At 41.4% G+C, this 15856-nt stretch overlaps 1 protein-coding gene across 2 annotated transcripts in view; it reads right to left on the bottom strand.

Moving 5' to 3' along the window:
* Positions 1 to 265: 265 nt before the first annotated feature.
* The window catches only part of slc6a2 (solute carrier family 6 member 2), a 113559-nt gene continuing 97968 nt past the window's right edge, over positions 266 to 15856 (bottom strand). For both annotated transcript variants that reach the window (XM_052028027.1, XM_052028026.1), the window contains exons 12-15: positions 15265 to 15365; positions 7932 to 8099; positions 3931 to 4002; positions 266 to 3814 (exon numbers count right to left, since the gene is read on the bottom strand). In XM_052028027.1, the coding sequence (XP_051883987.1) occupies positions 3791 to 3814; positions 3931 to 4002; positions 7932 to 8099; positions 15265 to 15365 (365 nt within the window). In that variant the 3' untranslated portion in view covers positions 266 to 3790. The remainder of the gene's footprint in view (positions 3815 to 3930; positions 4003 to 7931; positions 8100 to 15264; positions 15366 to 15856) is intronic.

Below are 15856 nucleotides of genomic sequence, written 5' to 3'. Positions count from 1 at the left end.
CACTACGCAAAAAGATGTATTTCACTGTGTGTTTAGATGTACACGTGACTAATAAAGACCTTATAATTATTACTGAGGGAAATAAAGAATGGGCACTTTGTGCAGTTAATAGTGCTTCCTGGCAAGATGTACACCAAATCTTCACCCCTGTGTTATAAATATTTTAAATGGGTGAGTTTAAGGTGAATGTTAAGATAGATAAAATTCTTGAGCCGCCTTCACCTAAGAATAGAGACTCTTATCCATATAAGAGCATATACTTTATTACAGTGTGCATATTTTACTACATTAGAGGAAACCACCCACTTTAAACAGTAATTTATAATGTACACAATATCTTAATATTCTATAATTCTGTATAATACAGCTCTAAACAGCTCATATTTACACAAAGCACAAAACAAATTTAACAGTACATTAAAATTGATTTTATAAGCACATTTTATAAACACTTTTGATAAATACATTTGCTTATTTAACATATGAAAACATGTAACACAGAATGATCTTTTTAGAAAAGAGCATTACTTGAATATTATGAATCTTTGATACAGGTAGATTAACATATTTTAATATTTTGAGACATCATCCAGCTGATTACAGTTTAGAAACAACTATATACAAGATGTTTTTAAAAAAATCTTGATGGGAATTATTTCAATGACAACAACAATTTAACCTCAATAAACCAAAGATTTAAAAAAAAATATACATTGAGGAAGAATACATAATCATCTGGCTTTTTGGTCATCAGTTTGCTTTGGAAAATATTTTGCTGACAGGAATTTCTTTGTCGTGGTTTAAAAGACAGTTTAATTATGGAACAAAATATATCTGTTAAGACTATCTGATGGGCATTTCCATCATACAAGTGTGGAAAGTCAGCGATAATTAAAGTGCTTTCATGAAATCAGTTGCTGCTCCGCAAATGTGGTTTGGGCATTCTTGGACAGCAATGTCTCTCAAAGTATCTTAGATGGGCAGGAAGAAAGCTGAAGACCCATTTAATATTACTGAGTTAAGTAAGGTGTGGATGAACCCTAGTTCTGACCAAGTGTTCACCTTCACTTCTGCTTCTGTCCTTTCCGAGATCCAATTCAAGACCTGTTTTCTAATGCACATAACGTCAAAACCAGTACACAATTTTGAAAGTAAGGGTATATGAGATATATTAAAAATAAAGAACAATGACAGACTTGCGATTTTAACATATAACTTCAACCATCCTTTTAACAGCCTTTTCAGGACACCTCATACCCTTTGTAACCAATGAAGTCCACTTATACCATAGTATTTGTTGCAGGAATGCAGCAGGCACTTTGCACCCACCAATACTGAAATATTGATAAGGCAGGCAGTGAATTTTTAATCCACCTGCCTTTTGGAAATTCTGGTTTAAGATTTCCATCAAGGTTACAGTAGAATTTCAGGAGAGGGGCTTCACTTGAGCAAATTCCTCAACTTCTTGGCACATTTATAAAATAGGAGATGGCAAATTTGCAGGAGACAGGAATTCACTTGCCAAATATTTGTCACAATATTTCACTATGTGTAAGCTCTGACTGAGTTTGTATCACTCTTGCCTTACTCTGGTTCCAGGTCCTCTCCAGAGATACAAAATCATACAATGACACCCCTGTGCGACACTGAGGGAGATCAGTTATGTCTTGCGGCTCAGATGTTAAGCCATTGCCTAATCTGAACTCCCAGATGGACAGGAAAGATCCAACTGCACAGCTTTAAAGCCATTGTGGAAATTATCACTATTTTCTTGGCCAACGTTTACCTCCAAATCAACATCAGAAAACAGATGGCCTAGTTATTTTCATATTGTTATTTTCAGGAACTGCAGTGTGCCAACGACTGCTGCCTTTTATGTGTTACAACTATGACAGTACTTCAGAAACACTTTGAGTGTGATATGAAGGGTGGTACATACAAGTTGGTCTTTCTCTCTCTCTCTCTCTCTCTCTCTCTCTCTCTCTCTCTCTCTCTCTCTCTCTCTCTCTCTCTCTCTCTCTCTGTCTGTCTGTTTTGGTAACTATGCTCTCTTCAGGGACACTTTTCACCCCTCTGTTTGATGTTGTAGCTTGGCCTGATGTTTCCAGGCATCAACTTACCCTGATGATTTTAGACCTTCCTCTCCTTGCCTATAAAGCTGTAGGAACAAGGCTACAGCCTTGCTGCTGTGTGAAGAACAGGAAAGGAAATTCTTCCTACAGTGCAACAATAAATGTTCCTGTTCTCACCAGCTGCCCTCCTTCAACACCAGTCTTTTCATCTGGATGTTAATAACACAAACAAGTCAGGACTAAGACAGACAGAAAATCCCTTTTGTCTACATTCCACCTTGAGTTTTAAAGATTTTGAACAAAAAAATGTTTGGAAACATAGTAAGACCTGGCACGCTGGCAATAACTTGAACTGCATAAGCTCTTCAGATTGAAACTGTAATAAAAATAAGCAAATTGCTTGGAATATAAATGTCAACAGGAAAGATTTGCTCATACATGGATTGTTGATGTCCAATCCTGTTTGGAGAAAATGATTATCACTAGTGTTTGTTGTTGTTGTTGTTGTTCTTCTTCTTCTTCTGTTTAGGCACAATTTGTGACTGAGAAACAGTACATCACTGACTGAGCACCTTTTTGACTAAATGTTTTTCATGCCCTTAACTCAATACAGTGGTTGTGTGTGTGATAAATGTAGACATCACCTTTCAGAAACAGGTGAAGTGAGATTGTACAGGGAGATTTGTATTTCCTCTGGTGTTAGCCCAGGGATGGAATGGCTATATTTTATGTTTTTGTCTTAATGCTCATCCACCAATTTAAGATGGTCTAGTTTTGGGTTTGACTAAACCTATTAAACTCATAGTGAAAGCTCACTCCTTATGAAAGTGCTGCCATTAAATTCCATTTGGAAACTATGTTAAAATGTTTTAATTTTGTGTATGTGCTCTTGCCACAGTTGAATGCAATAGGTGTTACATTTCAAAACACAATTCAACATATGCAAAGAGCAGGCAGCTAATCATGTGAAAATCACAATACACGTATATTGAAAATAGCATGTTAAATTGGGATAAAGATAACAATGTTGAAATGTGGCAGTCTTCAGTCTGGCTACACAGGTGGATTCACAGGATTTCCATCATTACTTAGAAATAGGAGGGTGAAGCTTCCAATCGTGAATACAGGACATACATGAATCACAGACCTCTGAAAACTATTCTGGCACAGGCATTTACACAGTCAGTATTTGCATAAATCTAGTGCTCACAGCAATGTAGTACACATGAGTCAACGCACCCACTTGAACTTTGCCAAACAAACTCTATCCTTTGAGGGATTATGAATGAGGGAAATGACACTCAATATCTGATCAATATGAAAACATTGGCAGTAATTTAAGACATTTAAGGCTAGAATCTATCACAACCAGATGAAGTTCAGAGAAGTTTACATTTTACAAGTATACAAATACAGATCAAACTGTAAATTAGTTTATTGTTGGAAACATGATTGATCAAATGAACTGACAGCATTTGGTTAAGTGAAGGAATGGAAGGGAGCAATGTCCATGTCACTTTGCAATACTCTATGCATTGAAAAAGGTCACAAAATAAATAATCCTCCTGTGCTCAGCCAGCCACATTATAGCATGACAAAATGGCACTGAACTTGTAATGGAATCTGACATTTCTGAAACATTAATTGAAAAAGCTTTCAAAACCCAGGACTTTATGATTTCCATTGCATCTCTTACTGTGTAGCTGGTTTGGAAACTTTCATATGGCAAGCCAGTGCTTCAGCTGTGAAGTGATAATATGACAATTAAATACGTAACACAGTCATAACACTCACTTGGTTCTTGACAATGTCCAGATGCAGTATTTTTAATGGAGCTGGCAGGGACTGTTTTACTTACCTTAAACTGTTGCACTTTTCCTTGCTCCACAAGATAATGTTCATTTTCGGGGGTGATGCAGTAAGCTATTCTCTAAAGGAGAGGCAGACGAACTATTAAAATCATTGGTAAAGTTACTGTCTAAAATGTACTCCTTTTACATTTTCCACTGATATTGCTTTGCCCTCGTTCTAGTCCTTTTTGCATGCAAACTTGCTTTCAGTGAGAGGATTTAAGAGTATACCAAAAATATGAATCCTGAATAATGCCGGTCATGAGACCTTTTTATAGAAAAGCTAAACATGTTCTCATAAATAACAACTTGTGTATATATGTAGTGCCTTCATCTATACAGGGATAGTTGGAAGTCTACATCTGACTTCCATTGCGTTCCAGCTTTCTGTGCTGCAGGGAGCAGGTGCTGACGCCAAAACATGTTATCGCTTCCGCCAGCCAGTGCTTCTCCACAGAACTATATTCTGATGCAGCCTGGCCCAAGCTCGCTCTCTCAGGATGCCACTTTGGATTCCCTGGCTGCGAAGTACTTGGCTTTAGAAAGGATTAAATGGAAACATTCCCACTATTACCCTATCTCTAATGAAAGGATCTTGGTTAGATGGACTATCGTTACCGTACAACTACAAAATGTAACAACTTATCTTGGCAGGATATTCATGGAGCAGTGGTCAAGTCATAGTCAATATCATACAGCATAGAAAGGGGCCCTTCGGCCCACCATGTCTATGTCTCCCATCAACGCCGATCCCATTTACCCGCGTCGTTTTCTCTCCACATTGTCCGGTTCACTCCCAATCCCCGCGGCTGATGACTGTCGCGCCGGATAGCTGCACCACCCCCCCCCCCAACCCCCGCCCCCGCCCGTCCCTGCTTCTGGTTCACCCTCCACGGTCCGCCTGGCCTCCTCCCTTCCAGGTCCGCGTGGGCTCCAGCATTGCCTTCGCCCTTTCGGGTCCGCCTGAGCTCCACCCTGCCGGGTCCGCATCCAGTTTGTCAGATCCGCTCCGGATCCTCCTGCTGCCTCGGCGCCCCGCACATGGTTCGCTCACGCTTCGCTCTGCCTTCTCAGCCTCTTCCCGCTTCCCCCTTCCCCCTGCCTGGCGCGCCGGCTTGTCACCCTGCGCCCCCTCACATTGCCCCGGCCCACCTCCAATCCCCGCGGATCACTGCGGCGCCGGCTAGTTGCTCCTTTCCTCTGTCCGTCCCTGCTCCTGGTTCACCCTACACGGTCCGCTGGGCCCGTCACCCTTTCACGTCCGCTTGAGCTCTACCCTGCCGGGTCCCTTCCAGGTCCGCAGGAGCTCCAACATGCTGTGTTCCTTTCAGCTCCGCTTGCGGTCAACTCATGAAAAAATCTCCACTTTGGATTGAATGACCTGCCAAATATCATGAGATCCAACAATCTGTTGGAGGATCTCACCGGGTCGAACCACTGAGTTCCTCCAGCAGATTGTTTGTTGCTCCAGATTCCAGCATCTGCAGTGTCTTGTGTCTCTTCATGAGATCCAAACTTTTTGTTGTTGTTGCTCATGGTTGCTGTTGTTCTGCCACTTGTTTTAGAAGTAAATTTGATTTATTTGGGAAATGCTCAGTTGCAAAAACTCCTTGACTGAGGCTGCTGACCATTATTTCTGCAGGATAATTTGGGTGTGGAGGGGATTGCCAGAATTAATTATTTTGATAATTTTAAAATTTCATTTCGGATTTCCTTTTTGTGTCGCCTTGAATGTGCTGCTGGTGTCCAAAACCTCAGTGTTATTCAAAGGAGATGCTTTCAGTAACACCAGATTTTGGGGGCAGGTTTAAACCTCAAACTGGTCTGTGGGTAGGAGCTGAGCTGCATTAATATCAGGCCAGCAAGATGCCTCCTGAACTATTGAAATACCTTGTGTGCTGACCAGCATCTAGGCTGGAAGAAGGTGACTTGGGGAAGCCTATGGAGGAATAGGAGTGGCAGAAATTTAGTTTCAGTGGACCTAAGAGATACATTCTCAGCCCTTCAAAAATAAGTTTAAAATTTAGCTGACCCATCAGCTAACAATGGATGGGATGTGCACGGTGTGTATATAACCAGTACAAACAATGATCAGAGTAAGATGTTCTTCATTTTGCACGGTAGTAAGCCACCAACTGTCTATTGATTAATGGGTGTTTGGGGATGGTCATACCCTGTACGGCACAACTAGCAGAGCTGCTGTCTCACAGCTCCAGTCCTGATTTCTGGTGCTATCTGTGTTCAGTTTGCATGTTCTCCCTATGACTGTGTTGTTTTTTTCCCCTGGGTGTTCCCATTTCCCCATCACATCCCCAAAGTATGAATCTAAAGCAGAAGCAGGTCAGCAAATCAGTCTCCACCTTCTTCAAAATACCATCAAGCAGAAGAACTCAAAGTCATCCACTTTAATTTAATCTAATGTAAATTCTGAAGCACTTGGATCTCATAGTCATACAGCACAGAAACAGGCCCTTCGGCCCAACTGGTCCATGCCGACCCCACCATCCTCCCTGCTGGTCCCAGTTGCCCGTGTTTGGCCCATGACCCTCCAAGCCCCTCCCCTCCATGTACCTATCCAAATCCCTCTTAAATGTTGCAATTCTATCTGCCTCAACCACTTCCTCTGGCAACTCATCCCAGGTACTCACTACCCTCTGTGTAAAGAAGTTACCTCTCAGGTCTCTTTTAAATCTCTCCCCTCCTGTCTTGTATCTGTGCCCTCTAGTTTTGGACTATCCAACCCTGGGGGAAAGACTATGACCATCCACCTTATCCATGCCCTTCATGATTTTATAAACTTCTGTGAGGCTACCTCTCATTCTCCTTCACTCCAAGGAATAAAGATCCAGCATGGCCAACTTCTCCCTATAACTCAGGCCCTCTTGTCCAGGCAGCATCCTCGTAAATCTCTTCTGCACCCTTTCCAGCTTGACGATGTCTTTCCTATAACAGGGTGATCAAAACTACACAATACTCCAAGTGCGGCCTCACCGATGACTTGTATAACTGCAACATAAGATCCCTACTCCTAAGCTCAATGCCCTGACTGATGGAGACCAGCATGCTAAACACCACCTTCACCTGTCTCCTTGCGTGGCTGCTTTCAGTGAACTGTACACTTGTACTCCCAGGTCCCTCTGTTCTACAACACTTGTCAGTGCCTTGCCATTCACTGTATAATTCCTACTCTGGTTTGAATGTCCAAAATGCATCACCTCACACTTAGCTAGGTTGAAATCCAATTGCTGTTCCTCAGCCCATCTCCCTAACTGATCAAGATCTCTTTGCAATTCATTGTAACCTGCTTCACTCTCAACTAGACCCTCTAATTTAGTATCATCAGCAAACTTGCTAATCATGCCATGTATGTTCATATCCAAATCATTTACATATATAATGAATAACAGAGGTCCCAACACTGACCCCTGGGGCACCCCACTAGTCACAGACCTCCAGTCAGAGAATGGACCTTCAACCATCACCCTCTGCTTCCTATCATCGAGCCGATTCTGAATCCACCTCGCTAGCTCCTCTGAATCCCATGCGACCTAAACTTCCAGATCAGCCTGCCATGCGGGACCTTGTCAAAGGTCTTACTAAAGTCCATATAGACAACATCCACTGCCCTACCTTCATCTATCCCCTTAGTTACCGCTTCAAAAAAACTCCAGAAGATATTTTCGGACATGACCTCCCACGCACAAAACCTATTCCTGAGCAGGCCTTGACTATCCAAGTGATGGTAGATCTTGTCCCTCAGAATTCCCTCCAGTAACTTCCCTACAACTGAAGTCAGGCTCACCGGCCTGTAGTTCCCTGGCCTGTCCTTGCTACCCTTTATGAACAATGGAATGACATTAGACACACTCCAGATTTCTGGAACTTTGCCATCTATTTACACCCAGATCACATAATCTAGTCTATGGTTTCCTTACAAAATGTACTCTTCCTCTTCAGTTCTTCGTAGCTGTGAATTTATTACAAGTGATGAAAATATTCCAAAACTTACCTCTTTTAAAGTCCCACGTACAGAGAAGAGCTTGTAGATTGCGTAGATTGGTACCAGTGACATTGAAGACACTGCTATTCCCCATCCAACAAGGTTTGCCCAGTTTGGAAATATATATTCATCATAAGTTAGAGGCTTGAACTTCACAATACTGACAATTACTACAAACTGAAAGGCAGAAGAACATGGTATTACTGACAGTAACTTTGGAGTTAATTAAAAGAATGGAAAATCTCTTAAGTAGTTTCAAAACCAGTGCAAAAATAATCCATTGTTCCACATACTAAAATTTCATTGTAAAAATCTTGGCATAACTTTAACATCCTCAGAGGTTGCAACTTTCCTCCTTTAGTCAATATGGAGGGTATAAATAAGGCAATCAAAGACAGCATGCAGGCAAATAGCAGTGCATAACAACAACTTACATTTGTTTAGCAACTTTAATGCAGCAAAATGTCCTGAGGTGCTTTGTGGAGCACCTTAAGCCAGGTAGCAGAGGTGGAGAAATGTATGGAAGGATTTCTAGAGCTTGGAAACTGATGCTGGGTTTCCAGTGGTGGAAAGATTAAAATCAAGGATGCTTAAAAGGCCGGAACTGTAGAAGCACACATCTTTCTTTTATGGGGGCTGAGGTGGTGAGAATTTGGAAGGCACCAGGGTGATGTGTGAAAGGGAACTTCTGAGACTTTGAGTAAGGACAGGCTTTTTGCTGATGTCAAGATGATGGAGGGTAGAATGAGGAAAGGCAGCTGGACATGCTTTTGAATAACCAGGTCCAGACATAACGAAGGCACAAGTGGAGGTTTCAGCAGCAGGTGAACTGAAGCAATAATGGAGTCGGATGATGAAAATAGGCTCTCTTTGTGAAAGTGTACAGAGCTGGCCCTGAACTCACTTTGGGGTCAAGTCGGACTCCACAGTTGCAACAGGCTGGTTCAGTCTCTCAAGCAGCTGCCTGGGATATGGCTGGAGCTAATGGCATTGGAGTGGAACAGATGAAGCGGTAAGGCTGGGGAAATGGTTCAGGTAGAGGAAGGCAGGAATGATCCGCACAAAACCGAGGACTAATTTACAGAGACATCTGGATCGTGAGCTGTGAGTGGTGTTTTGTGGGACAAGGGCAAAGGATGTATACAGCAGAAATCACAACTAATTAGCTAATTATAACTAAGGACTTGGCACAAAGCTAGGACTGATTGGAAGCAGACGACAGGGAGACTGTGTGCAGAAGGTCCAAGGAAATGAAGGACAAAACCTAAAGGTATGCTGAACAAAAAGGTTGAAGGATGGATTAATTACTAACTGAATACTTCATGCACATCAAAAAAAAAGTTAAGTTTCTTGTCTTGGCTCACAGTGAGCAGTCTAGTGTTTGACTCAGAGGGCTGTGGGTTTAAACTCCACTACTGAAACAAGCACATGAATTACTGAGGACATATTCTTCTCGTTGAGGTGTGGTTGTTCATTGCCTCTCATATACATATCCGATGCCATCATTTCTAAGTGGTGCTGAGATCTCTTCTGTCCTGGATATCGTTTAACCCTCAGCCAGTGAATGGGGCAGATCCTCTCTTGACCAGTGAGCAGCGTGAGCTCTCTGTTTGCAAGCTATTGAGAGTATGCCCTTTCTCCCAGTGTGGTCCTGGACTCAATCTCCCAAGGTGGGAGGAGGGGGTTGGGTTGGGGGGGGGGCGCGTGGTGTTGGTGTGTGGGTGTTGACCCCCTAGCTGATCAGCAAAGGCCCTGCCCAGCCAGAATAGACCACAGACCTGCAGGCAATGGACTGATGGGAACATTTCTGGTAGTGCTCGCCCGCTAAGAAATAAGCCACTTCAATCCAGACAGGAAATTCTTGGCCACTCCTCCAACAACCACACTACCTAACCCAGAAAAGAAATGACAGTTCCTGTCCTGAAGCAATTTAACCCAATTTCTGTCTGTTCCAAGAGTATTTAATTTGCAAATTGATCAAGACCTCAAAGTTCCGAACCTATACCTACCTGTAAGCATAAAATAAGTCACCTTAAAGTGCACATTTTTCCAGAGCCCTTGGTCCCTGAGGGTGCTCAGCTGCTCCTGCACATTGGTGAGCAGCCTGGAGAGATGGAGCCAAGAGCCCCAGGCAGGTCGGAGCGAAGGTAGTGGTGTGGCTGATGGAGCAGGAGTGGGAAGGTGGTGTGGTCAAGACCTTCTTCTCCCTCCTCCTCCCTCCTCCAGCTTGGACCTCCGAGTTGGTAACCTCCAGAGTTGGGCCAGCTCATCTTCTTCTGCTTCCTGTCCTATCCTTACAATCCTCTTGTCACGACCCAGGAGAGATGGTGAGCAGTGACTTGGGCACATTCAGGCCTTTCCTGCTCCTGACCAGAAGGTGCCGATATGTCTTCTGGAAGTGGAAGGCATCCACTATAACAAGGGCCAGAAGTTTTAACTGCAATGCTGAGTTCCAACAAGGACGCAGTTTTGCAGCAGATCTCTCTGCTAAAAGAGAGACAGACTGGCATGCAAGACCATTTGCTTGGCTTCCAAAGTGAAAGGCTCATGGGTGCCAGAGCTGCAGGACTAAGTCCCACTCAGCAATCAGAAGACGTGCCCCATTATCTTGTTTCTGTTTTGTCAACCTTTCTATTCTTCTACTTAACAACATTGGCTGCATATTTGTGGAGGATCCGGTCTGACTATGTAGACGTTATGGCCAAGGAAGCACACCAGCACCTCTACTTCCTCAGAAGGCAAAGGAAATTCGGCATGTCCCTGTTGACCCTTACCAATGTTTACAGCTGCACCATAGAAAGCATCCTATCTGGATACATCATGGCTTGGTATGGCAACTGCTCTGCCCAGGCCAGTCGATCACACAAACCAGCTTCTCCTCCATTGATTCTGTCTACACTTTCTGCTGCCTCGGGAAAACAGCCAACGTAATCAAAGAACCGTCCCACCACAGCCATTCTCTCTTCTTCTGCCCCCCCCCTCCACCCCACCTTCCACCAGGCAGAAGATATAAAAACTTGAAAACATGCACCACCAGGCTCAAGGACAGCTTCTAATCCACTGTAATAAAACTCTTGAATGGACCTCTTGTACAATAAAGATGAACTCTTGATTTCTCAGTCTACCTTATCGCGGCCCTTGCACCTTATTTGTCTACCTGCACTGCACTTTCTCCATAACTGTAACACTATATTCTGCATTGTTATTTTTCCTTTTGTACTAACTTGATGTACTTGTGTATGGAATGATCTGTCTGGATGGCATACAAAACAAAGCTTTTCTCTGTATCTCCATACGTGTGACAATAATAAACCGATTACCAGTTAAGTATTCCACTAGAACACATTAAGTGTACTGAGGTTCCCTATCTTTAGTTCACTCAAGACTTACTAGTAAACCAATATGTGAGGGGGGAAAAAATTCCTTTTGACTTGGGAATCTTTCACAGACAGAAATATTTTGCGCAATGACTGAGTTCCACACAATTGGATGTACATCAAATGTACCTGGGCGGTGTCCAATTATTGGGTATCAGGGGAAATACCTATAGAATGCAAGTGATTTGAAGCAGAGGCAGATGATACTTCGGGTAAAAGGTCTGAGGAAATAAAGGACAAACTTAAAGGTGTGCTGCAGAAAAGGAAGGTTGAAGTATGGAACAAGGTGCTAACTGCTTACTTCATGGATATCAAAAGGGAAAAAACAGGTAAATTGTCAGCCTTGGCATAGGATGAGCAGCCTAGCATTTGTCTCCTAGCCTGTGAGTTTAAGCACCACCACAGACTGAAGCACATAACCTAGGTGAACATAATAAATACATAGTTGTTCCCGACCAACACAAGGGACAAGATAATGGGTAAGTGTTTCTCTGGTCTGCACCAAGAAGTGCTCTTTACCCAGGTATATGAATACCACGGATTGCCATGCACAACCAGAAAATAATCTCCCCAAATGCCCTTAAGGCATGGATGACTATTCAGTTTGTACTGTGAGCCACAATTACCAAGTATAAGCACAATTTTAACTAATCTTATGTTAGTGTAGATAAGGCTTTCAGCCCACACAGCTAGGAGAGACACATGGCAAAAATAGCTGTGTTGAGGAACTTCTTAAAAAAAAGAAATAGTTAAATATATTTTTGATGAAAAGATCGAAGGTTGTGATTGATTAGCAGGAAGGTTAAATATTCCTGAAATGTGATGCTCCTGAGACTAAAGAATAAATGGAAAGTTTTTTTTTCTGATTCGTGACTGGTTACAAGAATAAACAGAATGCTTTGATTTACTTCAATGATAAGGAGAATTATAGATGGTAAATCAAAGGAATAGCCAAGTGCTCATTTCCTATTCCATGCTATCTTATAACATTTTAAAATATTTTTTACGGTCATCTAGGATTTCTCAAATCTGATTTCTGGAGTCCGCTTTGGTCCTTCATCTGGAACTAGTTGCAAGTGTTTCCAAGAGCGTAGGGTAGTTTAAATGTGTAATTGAAAGCTTCTCTGTAACTGACAATTCACATTGTGTTGTTGGCCAGTAAGTAAGAGAAGTAATTGACTTGACCTTTTAAATGGAATGGAAGAGCTCATCTCAGATTATCTGTCTTGCTCCATTTGGACTGTGCTCAGAAATCCAGAGGCACAAGTGGATTTACCAAATTGATAACCATGGATCTCCAACCACAATCTTCCAGTGGGGAGGCAAGTGTTCCCCTAGTTTAAGCTTTAAATTCTTACAACAGCATAAAATAGGAAATCTGATTTGAGGAGGAATCTCTGTCTGGGAACACATTTTCAACATCTGTTTAACAGCACATATTGTTTGTTAATTTTCCACAATGACCACAATATCATTTCTGGTCCTGTCACATAAAATCTGTTACTTAGCAGAAGACTTGCAGAATTGAATGTCAAAGGCTGCATTTATTCCCTTGCAAAGAGGCCAGGTGTAGCCAGAGAAATGCCAATGCAGCTAAATTCAATAAGACACATGTTAGCTTGCTTTACAATTTATTTCTGACAACTACCAGCTGCATGCCCAGAGACCTGCCAAAAGCAGACTTCTGCTCTGAAAGTAAATGCAACTAATTGTATAACCTTGCTGTAAGGTCTTTAGAAAAGCCAGCTGAATATAGCACACACTTTTCTTATCTTGTAGAGCGTAAATATTTGGCCTAAAGTGTTTCACAAATTTAATTAGATTTAATTGAATATCTCTTTTTTGCTTTATACAAAACAAAAAGAATTATCTTCTGATAAGCTGCAGCTGTTTCAAACTTCTTACTAAAATGCCATATTCCTTTTGTTCTGCACTTTAACAATTGCTGGTCAGTTTCAAGATGTCACATCTTTAATGAACCCTAATCTACAATATCTGTAACTTTGCCCTGATAATGAGTTAAAAAAATCATCTACTGAATCAGTATGCAAAGCAAGTGAACCTATTTTAATCAGTGAAGTGCACGAGGCTTTAGTATAAATGTGTACTTGCTAGTTGGCATGAATGTGATGGGCCGAAGGGCCTGTCTTTGGGTTGTATGACTCGATGAATCTTTGACTCTGCACTGGAATTTTGCCCAAACTACTTCAGTTTAGCAATTGATATGTTAACATATTCCATTCATTTGCTACTCCTTCAAAGTAACTATCTGGATAAAACTCCTTGGTTATTCTCTTGTTGTAGCTAAGGGATATATTTTAAGAACATAAAAACAACTTAACATGCACCAACATTTAGAATTACATCTTTTTATAAGGTCCCAAGATATTTTGCCTCATTTTCTGGTGGAAATGTAGATTATTACAACCTGAGAGGCTGCCATTCAGACCACTTCATCTGATGACTTTTCTTCCACAACATTTTAAAATAAGCCAAAAACAAATCCCTTCTGCTGACAAATATGTATCATTACATTAAGTTTGATTTTAAGTATCTTTGTGACCAAGATCCTATATTGAGAATTAATTGAAGATCCATGTAGCAAGGAAAATCTGAGTATTCCTGATTTTGTCTATGTGCTGATAAAATTCTAGTGGGCAATTGTTGAAAGTAATACCATTTCCTAAAATTAAAGTGTCACATTGTGAAATTTCTGGGTCAATAAATTGAGATCCGAGGCATAGAATTTTATTTGAAGCAGAGGACTGTGAAAAGCTATGATTGGGATTGTGGGAAAGCCACGAGTGAATTTGTGCATGCTCAACGTGCAAAGTGTTGCAGAGATAAGCAGAGTAATTCACAGACTTTAAACAGTTAAGAATCCCAAAGGTGTAGACTAATGGAACTCATCTGTGCAATGGCCTCCCCATGGCTAGAACTCTTAAAATCCAGCTGGAAGCATTTCTGGAAACAGTGGGTTGGTTCTGGGTAACTCGGGAAGTGCAGTGGGTCAGGGTCAACAGCAAGTCTCCTTCTCCAAAATATAATGGACATTGCAATGGCAGAGAGTAAAACAGTGATGGCGGGGCTGTCGCTGAGTAAAAAGCAAAAGGCCTCACTGGCAAAATGCAGAGTTATCCAATTCACTGTTGATTGGAGAGAAATCCACCATTGTCTTCTCCAGAAGACTGCAATGGAACAAGTCACGAGCTTTGCTTTAGGGCTGCTTTCCTGGTCAAGGCTCACACTGTTTCTTAAATATGTCTGCTTTTGATAGTTTTATCTCAAATGCACACTGATTAACATCACTGCTCTAGCCCCATTCATTACTGTGTAGATGAAGAGTTCAAATGAAGTCAAATTGTGTGATTTGTTCACTAGGATGGACCAGTCATGTTTCATAAATAATTTTGTACTTCAATTCTTTTGCAAACCTGATAAAACACCTGCTAATCAAATGGATTTCTAAGCCTATACTTCAGGTGTATTAGACATTGGATTACATAGGGGGAGAAAAAGCAGACTTGCATTGCACACATGCTTTTTTATCCATTTAAAAAAAATTCCCAATTTTTCTTGCAACAATACTGAACAATTATATTTTGCTTATGGCACAGTGCTTGCTCTTGAGATTTCACTCAGTCTTGTAAGATGAAACCATAAAATAGTATATGATGCAACTTAATAGGAGGTACAGTCATTGCACAATGAGGAACTGCCATGCCAATGTGATAGACTTGTGGGTGGTGTGGCTACTCCACTGAGGATCTTGGGTGAACCCAAAGAGCAGGTATCCCTTTAAATTTGAAACTCTTGTCTCCACATCACCCCATTGTTAAACCACCTGAAGTACAGAAGTGACCACTTGTGGAGAAGGAAGTGTTTCACCACCTTGGCTGGGACTCTTTTAATGATGTTTCACAATATTTTAATACACTGGGCCAGTCTAGCTATTCTTTGCTTACCAGTAAAAAGGCTGGACTAACAAACTTCCAGCAAAGCCTCCAGTAGAGACCTGGTTTGAAGCCCGTCATTTGTTTGATGTCCTCACTGAATCTGTCAACTCCTAGAGTAGAAGCAATTCCAAAACAGATTAGAGCATCAACAGGATCGTGGGCGGGACATTTCAACACCCTTTCCAATTTAGTTGCCAGTGAAACAATGCAATTTTATCCCAAGTCACAAAAGAAATAGGAATCTAATTGCCCACTAGCAAATGAACATTATAATTTCTGTACACATTCTCTACATCAGCTTTAAAAAGGATATATTGTCTAAACTGAAGTTAAGTTTCCTTAACTGCAAGACTGTCCATTTAAAAAAAAATTATCTTAAATATTCTTCAAAGTCCCCCAGGTTAATTATCTGAATTAAACAAGATAATGAGGATTTGTTAAAGAGAGAGATTATAGAACTGCAAATAACAGAAATGCTTTTTAATTTTAATCAGATATATCTAAATGATAAGGAACTTGATTGCATTCTTAGCGAAACGAATGATGCAAATACTTAAAATACTTAAAACAAGAGATGATTAGAAGAATTTACATAAACCCT

This window comes from Pristis pectinata, chromosome 13, assembly GCF_009764475.1.
Source record: "Pristis pectinata isolate sPriPec2 chromosome 13, sPriPec2.1.pri, whole genome shotgun sequence".
NCBI classification, from domain to species: Eukaryota; Metazoa; Chordata; class Chondrichthyes; order Rhinopristiformes; family Pristidae; genus Pristis; species Pristis pectinata.
Note: the sequence above shows the minus strand (reverse complement) of the source record. Positions and strands in the feature narration are given on the sequence as shown.